Source organism: Garra rufa, chromosome 24 (genome assembly GCF_049309525.1).
Source record: "Garra rufa chromosome 24, GarRuf1.0, whole genome shotgun sequence".
NCBI lineage: Eukaryota > Metazoa > Chordata > Actinopteri > Cypriniformes > Cyprinidae > Garra > Garra rufa.
The window spans coordinates 18,901,466-18,918,708 of NC_133384.1; the positions used below are offsets into that span (position 1 = coordinate 18,901,466).

General features: G+C 35.1%; 1 protein-coding gene across 1 annotated transcript in view; it reads left to right on the forward strand.

Annotated features, from left to right (window-relative positions):
- The window catches only part of cspp1a (centrosome and spindle pole associated protein 1a), a 25,756-nt gene that overhangs the window by 1,119 nt on the left and 7,394 nt on the right, over positions 1-17,243 (forward strand). Inside the window, exons 4-21 of the mRNA XM_073830559.1 lie at positions 74-169; positions 1,531-1,862; positions 4,658-4,737; positions 4,827-4,923; positions 5,016-5,073; positions 6,595-6,932; positions 7,484-7,602; positions 8,447-8,522; positions 9,192-9,303; positions 11,265-11,412; positions 13,103-13,189; positions 13,465-13,586; positions 13,682-13,831; positions 14,815-14,952; positions 15,040-15,147; positions 15,639-15,705; positions 15,785-15,911; positions 16,589-16,728. Coding sequence (XP_073686660.1) covers positions 74-169; positions 1,531-1,862; positions 4,658-4,737; positions 4,827-4,923; positions 5,016-5,073; positions 6,595-6,932; positions 7,484-7,602; positions 8,447-8,522; positions 9,192-9,303; positions 11,265-11,412; positions 13,103-13,189; positions 13,465-13,586; positions 13,682-13,831; positions 14,815-14,952; positions 15,040-15,147; positions 15,639-15,705; positions 15,785-15,911; positions 16,589-16,728 — 2,395 coding nt within the window. The remainder of the gene's footprint in view (positions 1-73; positions 170-1,530; positions 1,863-4,657; positions 4,738-4,826; positions 4,924-5,015; positions 5,074-6,594; positions 6,933-7,483; positions 7,603-8,446; positions 8,523-9,191; positions 9,304-11,264; positions 11,413-13,102; positions 13,190-13,464; positions 13,587-13,681; positions 13,832-14,814; positions 14,953-15,039; positions 15,148-15,638; positions 15,706-15,784; positions 15,912-16,588; positions 16,729-17,243) is intronic.

Sequence of the window (17,243 nt, forward strand, 5' to 3'; positions counted from 1 at the left end):
AATTGTTTAGTATTACCATAGGAATGTTTTATGTTTTGTTGTATTAGTGTAACAGTTTTATGATTCTACCCAGGAGAAACTGCAGGATGAGAGGAAGAAGGAATATAACATGTTTCTCCAAAGACAAGAGGGAGCACATGGAACAGGGAAAATGTCAGCTACCCCACAGGTTTGAATGACATTAAAAAGACATTATTTTGTTAATATATAGCCTTAGAAATAAGTAACCTTTACAAAAGCCCTTATTGAAACACATTTTTAAAGCAATAGTCATCCCAAAAATGTAATTTGCTGACAGTTTACTAACCCTCAGGTCATCTACAGTGCCTTGCTACAGTATTCATACCCCTTCATTTTTTTCACATTTTGTTTTGTTGCAGCATTATGTTAAATTGCTTTAAATTATTTTTTCCCCACATCAATTTACACTCCATACACCATAATAATGACAAAGCAAAAAACAGATTTGCGAATTTGACAAATTTATTAAAAATAAAACCCTGAAATAAGTACATTGCATAAGTGTTCATACCCTTAACTCAGTACATAGTTGAAGCACCTTTACAGCCTCAAGTCTTTTTGTGTATGGTGTGACAAGCTTTGCACATTCTTTGCCTCACCTTTTCACCTCTCAAGCTCTGTCAGCTTGGATGGGGGCTGGCAGACATTTTCTAGAGTCCTAGTTGTTCCTGTTGTCTTCCATTATGGATAATGCTTCTATGAACCTTCAATGCAGCAGATTTTTTTTCTGAACTCTTCCCAGATCATTGCCTTAATGCAAGTCTGTCACTGAGCTCTACAGGCAGTTATCTTGACCTCAGGACTTGGTTTTTGCTCTGATATGCATTTTCAGCTGTTAGACCTTTTCTGAGAGGTGTGTGCCTTTCTAAATCATACTCATTCAAATGAATTTGCCACAGTTTAACTCCACTCGAAGTGTAGTAACATCTAGAAGCAATATGAATGCTCCTGAGCTAAATTTCGAGTGTCCCAGAAAAGGGTATGAATACTTATGCAACAGGATCTTTTCAGTTTTTTATTTTAAATAAATTTGCACAAATGTTAAAAACGTATTTTTTGCTTAGCCATTATGGAGTGGGGAGTGTAGATTGATGTGGGGAAAAAAGTAATTTAAAGTAGTTTAACATAAGGCAGCAACATAACAAAATGTGAAAAAAATGAAGGGGTATGAATACTTTTGCAAGGCACTATAAGATATAGAAGAGTTTGTTTCTTCATTTCGAGAAATGTAGCATTACATCACTTGCTCACCAATGAATCCTCTACAGTGAATGGGTGCCGTCAGAATGAAAGTCCAAACAGCTGATAAAAACATCACAATAATCTACACAACTCCAGTCTATCAGTTAGCGTCTTGTGAAGTAAAAAGCTGCTTTCTATATCCATAAAATACTTCCTCCAGTGAAACTTTCAGCAAATTTCCATTTTTGAGTAAACTATTCTTTCAAAACTCTGTAGACTTAAACCTCTCCTTGAATCCTCAGCATATGTTGTTCATGTTTCTGTCAGGCCCTGGAGAGAGAACGTTTTGGCTCTATTACTCCAAAGTACCCTGCTGGTTCTCTAGAGGTACAAGCGCAAAGGGCCAGTCACAGCCCAGAGAACACTGTGTTCTCAAAAAGGGATGTTGCCACTCTAACCGAGCCCGTTTCCGGAGTGCCTAAGGTATCAAGGCCACTGAGGCACTGGGTAGAGACACCAGTTCGCTGGGGAGGCCCTCACCAAGAGCACACTAGTTCTGATGAAGAGCTAGAGCTCCTAGAGAAAGAGAGGCACAGAATTGTACAGGAAGACACGGGCAAAACCAGGAGAGGAGGAAAACACGACAACAGCTCACACAGGTGCATCTCTCTACACACATGTTCTCTCTATTGCTTCTTATGTATTCAGAAGTTGATATGGTTGTATTTGAGGAAACATAGTAAGAATAATATTCTCTTGAGGGACTTCTGTCTTGAGATAAATGTATAGGCTATAATTAGGCCCATATGGAACTCTGATGAAAACTCCATGGACTGGCACGGAGCATGAGCACATGTCCGCTGTAGAATAGGTCATATCAAGATGAAAAGTTTTTTTATTCAGTTAACTCTGTTGAGGAGGTTATTAATACAGTAAAGAGTTTTAGAGTTTTTAAATTAAATGGTAAAAACCGGATGTAATTTAGATGGAGATTTTTCTCACAATGAAAATAGCCACAGTAGCATGGTATTAAACACAAACAAACAATCAAACAAACAATATGAGCGAATGCCATTTACAAAATAATATATTTATATAATTCAGCCCCGTGCAAGCCTATTGATTAGAGTATAATGCATTTTGAAAAAGTTTTAGCTTTTTTTTTTATACATAAAGTAAAATATTTTTGGTTTATTTCAAGTGACTTAGTGTCATTTTACCATAAATATATGCACACTGCAGATTTTACCACAGTCAAAAGTGGGGGAAAAATGTGCAGAGTAGTAATATAATTTTGTTTATAATTATCTGGTTATAGTTTTATGCATTTTATCACAAATTAGTCTGCAAAGCATAATTCTGTGGCATTGTGTGGTCAGATATTTATGGAAGCCTGTTTCTACCGTTGAATAAAAAAACAAAATCTAATTGCAACTTTTGATCTCACAATTGTGACCTTTTTTTTCTTAGAATTGCCTTGCAATGAACTTGCAATTTTGAGAAATTGAGAAATGCATGACACAAACTCACGATTACGAGTTATAAAGTCAGAATTGTGATACATAAGCTCACAATTCTGAGAAATAAAGTCAGAATTGCGAGATAAATTCAATTCTGACTATATTCTCAGAATTGCAGGTTTATCTCACAATTCTCCCTTTTTTCTCAGAATTACAAGTTTATATCTCAATTCTGACTTTATAACATGCAATTGCAAGTTAAGTGAGAATTGCAAGATATAAACTCGCAAATCTCATTATTTTTCTCTGAGTTGCGTGATGAACTTGCAATTGCAAGTCATAAGTCAGAATTGCGAGATATATGTATATATGTAAAAAAAATGAATTGCAACTTTTTATTCCACAATTCTTTTTTTTTCTCAGAATTACATGATACTGTATAAACTCACAATTTTGAAAAATGAAATCAGAATTGCCTGATATGAACTCACAATTGTGAGTCATAAAGTATTCTGAGAACATATCTTTTTTTTTTCTCCCCTCCACTGGACTTCATAACTCGCAACTGCAAGTTTATATCTCACAATTCTGAGAAAAGTGTCAGAATTGCGAGATAAAAACTCACAATTCTGATGTTAGAACTCGCAACTGCAAGTTTGTATCATGCAATTTTGAGAAAAAAGTCAGAACTTTGAGATAAAAAGTCACAGTAACCTTCTTTTTTATTTTTTATTCAATGGCAAAAAATGGGCTTCCAAAGATAGTTTTTAAAAGAAGTCTCTTATGTTCACCAAAGCTGCATTTATTTGATCAAAATACATTAAAACACCATTATTTTAAAAGATTATTCAAATGAATAAAAAATGTTTCTTATTTTGATGCAGTATATTTTAAAATGTTTTTATTCCTGTGATCACAAAGTTGAATTTTCAGCAGCCATTACTCCACATATCCATATACTCCACATATGTCACATAATCCTTCAGAAAAAATTTTTACTGTCACTTTTGGTCAATTTAATGCATCTGTGCAAAATAAAAGTATTCATTTTTTCCAGAACGAAAAAAAAAAAATCAAATATTAATTTTTAATTTATAATTAAATGTATTATGTATAATTAAATTATGTATACATTATATTACAGTGCAATTTAAAGTATAACTGGAAAGAGGCAGGGAGATATGGCTTAAATATGTTTTTGCAATATTATAAAAATCAACACTTGCAGATGGTGTTTTTCACAACTTGTAGAGAACAAGAAATTAACAACCTCAACCAAACCAACCATATCTGTGAAAAATAACTCCTCACCATAGCAACATTAAATAAAAATAACTTCAGCAGTTGAAGAGCCGAATATAAGCAAATGTATAAAGTACAAGAGTTGTACAGACTGTAATCTCAGTTAAATCTGACGTCCTTCCTACTAGACACGGTTAATGCAGACAGCTGTCAGGAGAATAGACAGACCCTAACAGCACTTCAACTCAAGTACTGATCTGCAATTAGAGTAATTGGGGTTTAAAGCCAATCTTTCACTGGAAATAAAACTGCAGTGAATCAAATAGCTGAAGTGGCAATTATTCTAGCAGAAGAAGTCTGTATTTATAAACCCTCCTATCAATTTGCTGCCTTTCAAGTCTGCCTGTGGTGTAGAAAAAAGAAAGACGTGATGGTTTTCAGTTTTCATTTTACCTTTATAGTTTCGTGTCTTGTAGGATTTTGCTGTTAAGGGTCTACTTGAGGGTTTCTAACAATACAGAGAAAGGAAATGCTGATTTTGGTGGATTTATTGTCCATTCTTTCAGTGGGATTGTATTGATTGGTGTTGATGGGGAGGCTCAAAGCTTTTAAATTGCTCTACAGCCAGGCTCTTTAATTCATTGTATATGTGACGTAATAGTTTGGCCAGTGCTGCAGAGATCAGGGTGTGTTAAGTGTAAGACACTGGATGGAGGTTTTTTTTTTTTTCCTTTGTTTGATTTTTGATGTAGTCTACAAGCACCGACTCCTGCGCACAGCAGATCTGTCAATGAGCAGAACATGACTGAGTTTGCAACAGGACTCATGATTGGTAAGACATTGAGTGTTGGGTCAAATCAGACTTTATGTACTGTGTATATAAAAATGTGTCTAATTTCTGACCTGTGACTTTTTTTTTAGGTGCTACTGAAGGGGATGAAGCCTCTCAGAGGAGGAAGGAATGTTACAGACTGGAGCTGCTACAGCAAATAGCTGAACAACAGAAGAACAAAAGGAAGTGAGAAACATTAAGTATTTGAAATGCTAATCGTAGATTAAAACCTGAAAGGGCTGAAATAATAACTTGACCATCTAAACTCAATTTTACAGAGAGAAGGAGCTGGAGTTGCGAGTGGCTGCAACAGGTGCTGTTGATCCAGAAAAAAAGGTGAGGGTCTTCAGGTTTTTAGCCTTGGTTTTATATTTAGAATTTAAATGGTTTCTAAATTAGATTTAAAGAATTAAACAAAAAATCTGAATCAGATTGAATTTTTTTTAGATTAATACTTGATTTAAAATAAAATAATTTATTTTTACATTTTCACTTATTTTTTATATATATATATATATATATATATATATATATATATATATATATATATATATTATTTTTTTTTTTTTTTTTTTTTTTTTAATTATCATATTTTTAAGTGTCTCTGGTAAATCTGAAATCATAATATTTTAATATTTATTTTTTATATACTCTACCAGTCAAAAGTTTTTGAACAGGAAGATTTTTAATGTTTTTAAAGAAGTCTTTTCTGCTCACCAAGCCTAAATTTATTTGATCCAAAGTACAGCAAAAACATAATATACATTTAAGTTAAGTTATATTAAAATAACTTTTCGATTTGAATATATTTTAAAATGTATTGTATTTTTGTGATTTCAAAGCTGAATTTTTAGCATCATTACTAGTCTAATAATATTCTGATTTGCTGCTCAAAAAAACATAATAAAAATGTTTTTTTTAAACAGCAAATCAGCATATTAGATTGATTTCTGAAAGATCATGTGACACTAAATGTATGATGCTAAAAATTTAGCTTTGATCACAGGAATAAATGACATTTTAAAATGTATTCAAATAGAAAAGTTATTTAGTTTTTTTTTTATTTTAGTTTTTGCTGTACTTTGGATCAAATAAATGCATGCATGCGTGTATGTTTAGAAAATTTAGATTTTTAATATTTAAAATTGAAATTTTAAAAATATCTAGAGATCTGGTGCTTATTTTTAGGACCATTAAGATTTTTAAATTAATAAAAAAAAAGAAAAAATGTATATATTTTGCATAAATATTCAGCAAAAAAAGTGTGTGTATGTGTTTATATATATATATATTCTAAAATGTGCTTCATTAAAAAAAAATTAACCATAATGAAATGCCATTATTTGCTTACACACTTATGTTGTTGTAAACCTATATGCTGTTATTTTTTTTTTGAGTAGAATATGTAAAGAAGTTTTATGGACCTAGTGTTATACAGTGAAACATTTCTAGGAAGAAAAAAAAAGTAGTTTTTATGAAATGTGCACTACATTCTAAACTTGTGATAATCAGTGAATAATTTTTTTTAATCAGTGACTTAAATTTTGGCCTGTTTCTCACACAAAGCTGTTGTATGGCTTTAAAGGGATCATTTACCTAAAAATGAAACTGTCATTAATTGCTAACACGTTCATGGTCCAGAAAGGTAGTAAGGGCATCGATAAAATAGTTAATGTGACGTCAGTGGTTCAACCTTAATTTTATGAAGCTACGAGAATACTTTTTGTGCTGGAAAAAAAATCTAAAATATCTGACTGACCCAATAGCCTTGACTTTGACATGCATTTTCACTGCAGCCATAGCTGCGCAACACCTACTGTGCTTCTATTTACAGTCACCTCACCTTGTTTCCCACAGCCAGACCGAATCAAACAATTTGGTGCCGTGACCCGGGAACACGAGGGCAGGAAAAGGAATGTACCCTACCGCCCAGGGCTGGGTCTGGAAGAGCTCAGGCCTGACTCTGCCAGGCGCCTCAAAGAGAGACCTCAAAAGGAGATGGCACCCCCTGAGAGACCCCGTGTTGCTTTCCAGTCTCCGTCTCTAGACCACAGCACTGTCTTAAGCCGGCTGGCTAACACATCAGGCTTTGGTCTGGAGGCTGGAGCAGGGTTTGGGGCCAATGATACCACCTCTGCTACTGAAGACAATCACAGGAGCCTCTCAAGAACCCTGGGGGAGATAGTTGCCCCAAGGTTTGTGTTAGCTTTTGAGTTATGTTGTTAGATTTTGTACCAAAATGTATATGCATATACTGAAATAACATTACAGCCTTAGTAATACTATAGACAGGATTTTATGGATGTTTAATGAAATATGTGACCCTGGACCACAAAAGCAGTCACAAGAGTCTTTTTTTACTGAGATTTATACATCATCTGAAAGCTGAATAAATAAAAGTTTTCCATTGATGTATGGTTTAAGATAGGACGACATTTGGACAAGATGCAACTATTTGAAAATCTGGAATCTGACGGTGCAAAAAATCTAAATATTAAGGAAATAAGTTTTTAGCAATGCATACTACTAACCAAAAATTCTGTTTTAACATATTTGCGGTAGGAATTTTACAAAATATCTTCATAGAGTATGATCTTTACTTAATATCCTAATGATTTTTGGCATAAAAGAACAATTGATAATTTTCACCCACACAATGTATGTTGGCTATTGCTACAAATATACCTGTGCTACTTAAGACTGGTTTTGTGGTTTAGGGTCACATATGTCTGTTTTCCAATGTCAGAATTACAGGTGTGCGTCCTCCATTGGGTCCCTCCCTCACTGACTCCTATCAAACTCCTTATGATAATGCATATTTCTATTATGGAGCCAGAAATCCTCTAGACCCCAATCTGGCCCACTGTAAGTAGACTGTTTTTGCTTTAGCATAGGCACGTATATCATTTGTAACTATCAATTGTATATCATGCTTAAAGGATTAGTTTACTCCAGAATTAAAATTTCCTGATGATTACAACTCTTTCATCCAAGATGTTCATGTCTGTCCTCCTTCAGTTGAAAAGAAATTAAGGTTTTTGTAGAAAACATTTCAGGATTTTTCTCCATATAGTGGACCTAAATGGGGGATCAACAGGTTGAAAGTCCAAATTGAAATTTCAATGCAGCTTCAAAGGCTTCTACACAATCCCAGCCAAAGAATAAGGGTCTTATCTAGCAAAATGATCGGTCATCTTCTAAAAAAACGTACCTTTTTGAACTGGATTGTGAACTTTCCAACATGATTACATGAAGTCGTAGACGTACATCGCAGAGCTAGTACAAGATGAGCATTTGTGGTTAAAAAGTACATTCATTTTTATTTTTTAAAGACATGACTGATCGTTTTGCTAACACACAACCTTTATTCCTGGGCTGGGAGCCCTTTTTTAAGCTGCATTGAAACTGCAGTATGGACCTTCAACCTGTTGATCCCTATTGAAGTCCATTATATGGAGAAAAATCCTGGAATGTTTTCCTCAAAAACCTTAATTTCTTTTCAACTAAACATCTAGGATGACATGGGAGTGAGTAAGTTATCGGGAAATTTTAATTCAGGAGTGAACTAATCCTTTAACACGCTACTGATGTTTGTGTTGTTGATCATTATGAGGTATAGTTTGGAGACCCTCACTATTTTATGATGAATGTTGCTGTTGATTGAATGTTGAATGTGATTTGTTTCTATTGTTTGTGTTAAATGGACCAGCAGTGGGTCAGCAAGTGCACATCCCTCCAGAAGCACAGTGGCCTGTTCTGCAGCCTCCCTCTGGAGGACTCACTCAGTAAGCATCTGATTCAGAACTGTCATTTAGTTCAGCGGTTCCCAATTCCAGTCCTCGCGACCCACCGCTCTGCACATTTTGTGTGTTTCACGCATCGCTTCCGACGTTTGTTCTATTCCAACGTTACTGCCCTTCGAAGTGGACATCACAGGATATTCCGTCATTATTCATTAGTTCGAAGCGAGCGTATGTGTTCCATTTGAAGGTCATTAAAGCGTGTGAGACGTAAATTTAAAATGCATTTATTTACAGATGTACTTATGTCACACTTCTCTAGTAAGTTTCATCTGTGTGTGAAGATGCTACATGCGGTGACGTAGCGCAAATAAGTGAATGAATGTTTCGAAGTATAGTAAACAGATTTCCCCTGTTTAGGGAGCAGGGAGCAATGAACACTTTGCAGGGACCATGTCAATCGGATCGCAGTTCCTGCACGGACCTCACTTCTAATGAGCTGGTTATCTGAATCAGGTGTGTTAACTAAGAGAGACATGCAAAATGTGCAGAGCGGTGGGGCGCGAGGACTGGAATTGGGAACCGCTGATTTAGTTGGACTTCATTTAAAACAATACATATTGAAATGACAATAGGTACCAGTAGGGGGCACATTTATTCAGATATAAAGGAGTAAAACAGAATAGCGTAAAGCTCATCTCTGTCTCTCCATAGAGCTATCAGTCATGCTGGAGGCGTTTCATCAGGACCAGCATTCTTTTCTCCTAAGAGACTGCAGCAGCCCAAGGAGAGTGCTGTTAGCTATCAGGACGCCCTTAAGCAGCAGGTACTCTCACAATAATTTGTGTTATGAGATTAAGTAAGTATCATAGAATGGGTGCAAATGATTTTAATTTAATTCATGGAAAGATGCGGTAACAGGGTTACACAGCTTTACATTTTAATCACCTAAAATGTATTAATTAACATTTTTTTTTAATTAACAGTTTTATTACTACAATGAATTGAATATTTAATAACAGGTTATGTCAGAATTATGATGTCAACCTTTGGGCCAAAATCGTTGTTTAAGGAGTGATTATACAGACACATTTATTAACCAGCTACTTTTTAAGAAAGAAATAAAAATGTGATAGTTTAATAATTACTGTAGATGTTTCTAATATCAAAATCTTAATTTATATAATACATATATAGTAATTAAATTATAATAAACACTCAGTTAAAAGTTTTTGAACAGCAAGATTTTTAATGTAACTTAAAGTCTGTTCTGCTTACCAAGCCTGCAATTATTTAATTCAAAGTAAATTTTTGAGTAAAAGCTGTTTTTCTAAGCTGAATTTTGGAGTCCCTAAATCATTCTAATATTCTGATTTGCTGCTCAAAAACTGTTTATATATTGATGATAATAATAAATGTTTCTTAAACAGCAAATCAGCATATTAGAATGATTTCTGAAGGATCATGTGACACTGAAGACTGAAGTAATGATGAAAATTTAGCTTTGATCACAGGAATAAATTACATTTTGAAATATATATTAGAAATTGAATAGAAATAGAAATTTGAAAATGCAGGCTTGGTGAGCAGAAGAGACCTCTTTAAAAAACATTAAATTTTATTCAAAACCTTTTGAATGGAAGTGTAATTACATTATTATTATTTATTTTCTAAATATGTTTTAATATTTACATTTTAGGAACATCTAGGGATGTGCTGCTTATTTTTTGGACCATTATGATTTTTTTCTTGACAATTTTTAAAAAATTAAATTGTGTAAATATATTAAAAAAATAACATTTTGTGTAAATATATAGAAAACGAGGGAATTATACTTATTTTACTACAATTACTAAACAGTATTTATTTTTCTTTCTTTCATAAATGTTCTGTATTTCTATATTTTAGGATAAAAGAATAAAAAAGGATAAAAAAAGTAAAAACAGTTATTGACCCCAAACTTTTGAATCTAATAGTGTTCTGTACAAAGCAAATCAGAATTTTATGCCTCTAGTGCTTTTAAAAAATGTAGTGGGACATCAAAACATACCCTTTTAATGGAGAATGGTGATATACTGTTGCAAAGCATTAATTTTATGAAGTGATTTGCTTGATTTGGCCACAGGTTTAGGTTCGGCTCAGTGGGATGTCAGATGATATCTTTATATCGTAATGGCTGTGGACACAGATGAAGGACTTAGGGAGGACAAATTGCATTATCCTCCTCTATTTCCTCAGGGGAACTTTGATGCTGAAAGATATATAGCTAGAAAGATGTTTGTTTAACTGCCTGGTTGCAAGATCATTGAGTCTGAAATAGCGCAGTGAAGGGTTTGGAGACGGATGGCCTTGAATGCTAATCCGTGTTGAGTTTATCAAGAACTTCAGCAGTCTGACGGGAAGAGATCTGAGCAGAATCCACTATTTCCCAAGGTAAAGGGAATTTAAAGGCAGATCAGGGTTAGTTTAAATTTGTGAACTGAAAGTTTGAACTTGACTCTTCAAAGTGTACTCATTACAACATGTTGAGTAATACTACTTTGATTTGGATGTTACATATTCTTACAATTTCTGACAGGCAGGCATCAAAAATAGTTTTTTTTTTTCCTTCTGTTTAGTTGTTTGAACAGCAAAAAAAACCAAAACTCATAATTCAAATTTGATTTGTGGAAATGTGTCAGATATGATTTACACTTGCTTTAGTTTTTCATTTGGGATTTGAAAAACAAATCAGATGATGTGCAGTGTGAACAATGCCTAATTGTCTAAATTGTCTGTGGTGCACAGATTCAAGAACGACAGCAGAGACGGCATCGCGAGAAGGTGGAAAAAGAGCTGTATGATGCTAAAATAGCGGCTGAGATGAAAGCCTACGAGCCCTGGGGAAGAGCAGGAGGAGGAGCACCTCTTAGGGACAATCATGGAAACCTTATCAGTACGCATACAGAGTTCACACTTCACCCAGTCAACTCCCTGACTACAGTCAGATGCAATTAATGCAGCTTAAAAAGACTTTAATAGTGCGATTCACAAGTAGTGGGCTGTTAGTGGGAGTACTGCAAAATCAAAAACATTTACATACCCTTTGCAGAATCTGCAAGATGTTAATCAATTAAAATAATGCATTATATACATATACATTTTTTTACTTTACACTTGACACGGTCAAGGAAGTCATGGAAGTTTTACTCTGCTCAGAAATAATTCAGCAGCTTGTGAGTGTTTATCACTGAAATATTAAAGTACCATTACTAATTCTAAAATATATATAAATTCTGACCTAAGGTTCCTTTAATCAACCAGCAAGTGTTTTTTTTTTTTTTTATAGAAATGACAGACGTCTCCCAGAAGATAATAAGATGATGTACAAGAGGCATCATTGTGGAAAAAAATATTACTCATCTTTTATTTACATTTGAATGAAAAGTGGCATGTCCAAAATTATTCATACCCTTCTCAATAATCAATAGAAAAGCCTTTATTGGCTATTACAGCAATCAAATGCTCCCTTATAATTGCTGACCAGCTTTTTGCTTGTCTCCACTGGTATTTTTGCCCATTCATCTTTAGCGATGAGCTCCAACTCTTTCAGGTTGGAGGGTCTCCTTGCCATCACCCTGATCTTTAGCACCCTCCACAGATTCTCAATTCTCTCACACACACACACACACACACACACACACACACACACTGAGGTTTAAAAGTTTTGTTTTCTTTAGAAGATTTCTTTAAGAAGATTCTTATGCTGCATCAAGGCTGCATTTATTTGATCAAAATTGTGAAATATTACAATATAAAATTTATTTGAATATACTACAAAATGTAATTTATTCCTGAGATGCATTTTCATCAGTCATTAATCCAAGTTTAAATATATCTAATATGCTGATTTATTATTAGAATTACCAATGTTGGAAACTGCTAATTATTTTTTTGGAACCTGTGATACTTTTTTTTTTAGGATTTCTTAGGATTCTCAAAAAAAGAAAGCCTTTTGACCGATAGTGTATATTGTTAGAAAAGATTTTGATTTTAAATAAACACTTTTTTTTTTTTTTTTTTTACTCTTTATTCATCAAAGAAACCTGAAAAAAGTATCACAGGGGTCAACAAAACCTTTCCAGCACTGATAATAAATCAGCATATTAAAATGATTTCTGAAGGATCATGTGACACTAAATACTGTAGTAATGATGCTGAAAATCACAGGAATGAATTGTTTTTTTTTTATGTATATTAAAATATACAAATTTTATTTTACATCAAAATATTTCAAAATATTATTATTTTTTATATATATATTTTTGATCAAATAACTTTTAAAAACATTTGAAAATCTTACTGATCCCAAACTTTTGAATGGCAGTATATATGTGAGGCGATCTGGGAGAACGGATCGAGTCAGATGTTGCCATGGGACATTTTCAGGAAATTTGAAAAATAAGTCGAAAGTCACTTTTTGTGTAAATCACAGTCTTCCCACTTAGTTGCTCAGTGGTCGCAGAATTGATTCTCTGTTGATTCACAGATTTTGGATTGGAAACAAAAAATGTATATAATTTGTCAAACTGATACTGTAAGTATATGGTGTAAATGATAGTAATGTCATGTTTTTGTATTTTCAGGTGATTTGAAACAAATGCATAAAACAAATGTGGAAGCTTATGATTCCGGAGGCAGAGTAGCCCGGATTCCAGTGACTTCTAGAACAGGTGACGGAAATTTTAGTTCATACAAGACGAGTACTGTGGCCACAGAATTACAATTTGACTCACAATCAGAAAAAATATGTAACTAGAGTGGAATTGAAATAGAACTGAATTTTAAATTCATGCAGTGACATGCACTTAGAGCAGGATGTTAGCCTGTGGTCCATGATATATTTAAAACTTTATGTACACACACACACACTATTATTAAACCTTTTAGACGCTAAAAATAAAAGACCTTTGCATTCAATTCATCCAGATCTTTTCTACCCCCGTAGAGCCTCCAGATTTTTTCTCTTCTCAGCCGCCTGTGCAAGCCCGGGGTAACCTTTTCTATGAACTGCCCACTCCACAGCAGCTCCATGATCAGGAAAAGTACAAGGATTGTTTGAAACAACAGGTACGAACCCACTTGCACATTCAATCAGCTTTGTATTCTGCTGTCTGTGCTTTTGGCCTGCCATCTCAGTTTGTCATCATCTTTGGGATGAACAGATAGAGGAAAAGAGGAGGAAGGAGGCAGAAGAGAGGGAGCGGCAAAAGCTCGAGGAAGAGAAAGAAGAAAGAAGGCTGGCCGAACAGCGAGCTCGGATGCAAAAGGAGTACGAGGAAGAGCAAGAGCGGAAGCGTCAGAAAGAAAAAGAGGTTCTTGTTTTGCACTCATATCATGTGAATCCCAAAAATGGCCTGCCGAGAGGAAGATGTATTCACTTTGAAGCGCTGGTCTTGACCTAGATTGAGCGTGTTAAACTTGAAATAGTCTATCCTCTAAAGGCTTCAACAAGTGTCCCAACCAAGCGTGAGACAAAAAAACGCCAAAAGATAACAGCTACTTTTGAATGGCTGTCAGTGGAAAAAGAATCAGCCAGTCACATTGGTGAAATTTAAAGGATTATCACTGGCAGAATAAAAATGTCCCGATAATTTACTCACACCTATGTCATCCATTTTTGTTCATGTCTGTTTTTCTTCAGTCAAAAAATAATAATAATTTAGGTTCTCCATATAGTGGACTTCAATGGGGATCGACAGGTTGAAAGTCCAAATTTCAGTTTCAATGCAGTTTTAAAGAGCTCTACACAATCACAGCTGAGGAATAAGGATCTTATCTAGCGAAACAATTGGTCGTTTTCTAAAATAAAAATAAAAATGTATATCATTTTTAACCAAAAAAACTGGACCTTCAACCCATTGGCTTCCAATTAGGTCCACTGTATGGAGAAAAATCCTGAAATGTTTTCCTTAACCTTATTTCTTTTCAGCTGAAGAAAGAAAGATATAAACATCTTGGATGTCATATCTGTGAGTAAATTATCAGGAATTTTTTATTCAGGAAGTGACCTAATCTTTTAACAGCCAAAAAAGGTATATGTCTAATTGTCAGTAGTGTTGCGTCTTATGAAGCAAAGCTTGAAAATGTTCAAAGCAAGCAAGTTTTCCAGCTTTCGGTTGGTTAACACAGTGAATTTACTTGACGTTGTCACCATCACATGAAAAAATTCTAAATTGCGCAGATTCTTATTGAAATGACTGGATTTTGTCTGCAAAATCGATGGACAATGTCAGTGTAATTTGAAAGAAAGGTACAGAGTCACAAGATGTGCTTCTTTTCTGTCACTATAAAATAGCAAATTGCCAAAAATGAGGAGCTGATCAGCCAAGCCGAAGAGCGCCGTAAGGAGAAAATGAGGAAAGAAGTGGAGGAGAAGGAGAGCGAAGCCCTGAGGACGAAACAGGACAGAGAGAAACAGACACATCTGGAGGAGGTGAAGAGTGCACATTATCAAGCCTGCTACATTTGTTCATGTGTGCGCACAATGTGCTGCTGACACATTATTCTTAAATACCAAAAGGTCCACAGGGCACCGTCACCACCCCTACCAGCCCTGCAGAAGAAACTACGTCAACAGACACCCAGACCTCCATCGGTGGAGAGCCACCGCTCTTCTGCAACTCTGTCTGTGAGTGACACAACTGGTTCTAGCTTTAAATGCCATCTAATATAGCAATGCTTGGGTGTTTCTTCAATTGTGGGCACACTTTTCACACTCATACTAGTTTACTTTGTCTATCAAAATGTCTAGTTTAAACATGCACAGCAGTGGAACCTAAAGGGTTAGTTCACCTAAAAATGAAAATTCTGTCATTAATTCCTCACTCTCATGTCGTTCCAAATCCGTAAGACCTTTGTTCATTTTCGGAACACAAATTAAGATATTGTTGATGAAATCTGAGAGCTTGCTGACCCTGTATAGACAGCAACACAACTGCCATGTTCAAGGCTCTGAACAGTAGTAAGGTCATTGTTAAAAAAAGTCCATCGTTAAAATAGTCAGTGGTTCAACCTCGTTAAATGTAACAAAAATCAACCTGCGATGGAGAATTTTTCCCGAAGTGGAAGAACTTTATCCAAAATGCAACTAATTACAGTTTCTTTGTTTGTTTCTAACAGATGCGATCGATGTCAGCGCCACATTCTCCCCCGGTGCCTGCTCGCAGGAATGAGATCAGGGCCACAGGTAATTCATATCACATCCTGTAGCCACCAAAGCTGTAAATGACTGAATTTCTGAATTGTATACTTGCTTTGTGTTTTAGAAGAAAAGCGTACGGTGATCAGGGAGTTATCAGCTTTGCGTAGGCAGCTGCGGAGCGAACAGAGACGCCTGGAGGGAGAACTGATGCAGTCTAACAGAAATGATCACATCCCTCCCGTTCATAGCAGGTAGCATACATTCTGTACAGACATAGTCTGAACACAGGTGGTCTGTTAGAACCTAAATCAAGTTCTTTTGAACAAAAGTGAACAATATTCACTGGAATATTCTCTGGAATAAGGACTGCTAAACTGTATTTGAGAACTTGGACCACAAAACCATAGTCATAAGGGTACATTTTTTGAAAAGGAGATTTATACATCTTCTGAAAGCTAAATTAATAAGCTTCCACTGATGTTTGGTTTGTTAGGATGGGAGATGCAACTATTTAATATTCTGTAATCTGAAGGTGATAAAAAAAAAAACTTGTCCAAATGAAGTTCTTAGCAATGACTAATCAAAAATTACTTTTTGATATTTTTACGGTAGGAAATTTACAAAGTATCTTCATAGAACATGATCTTTAAGTAATGTTCTAATGATTTTGGGCATAAAAGAAAAATATATAATAATTTTGACCCATACAATGTATTGTTTGCTATTGCTGCAAAAATTCCCATGCTACTTACAACTGATTTTGTGGTCCAGGTTCGCATTTGACCATTGACCCTATTTATTTAGTAAGTAGCCATGTAATATGAGATTGATATCACAAAATAAACCATTTTGTGTTGTGTTGGGCTCTTGATCATCCTGGCAAGCTTTATTTTGTCCCTCTGACCCTTATGCCTTACATATTGAACAGGCCAAGAGAGCCCCTCCCCGAGGATGTTTTTGAAGCTGCAAGACTACGCAAACAAGTCCCCATGAGGAGGCCGGCTTCCCACACCACTGCAGCGGTCAACACGCAGAACCTGCAGGAGTTTAACCGTCTGAAGTACAGAGGTAACTGTGAGACAGAATTTCCTGACTCTTGCTTGAATAACCCCTCCAGAGCTCTTCAATGGGTCTGTAATTTCACGCTTACGAAGACTCATCACAGCCATGATGGCTCCCAGAATCCTATTCACCAGCCTTTATTACCTTCATATATCCACCAACTGCCGCACTCATTTCCTGTTGCTCACACTCTGATCCTTTGTTAACCTCAGTGTAAAACTACCATGCTCTTCAAATACCTATTTAAGAGAACCCTGGGTTCCTCATTTAAGTATGGCTTAATATAACATAAATTATGTCGCTTACTAAAAATATGTAGTAGAAAACCCATGAAAGATTTATGTTATTTAAAAGAATCCACATCGTTTTATACATATTTTGGACTATGAGGGGCACCATTATTTCTGATTATGTCAAATGGTTCCTCTCTGTGAGCTAGGGCTGCTCGATTTTGGCAAAAATCATAATCACGATTATTTTAGTCAATGTTGTAATCACGATTATTTAACACGATTATGACT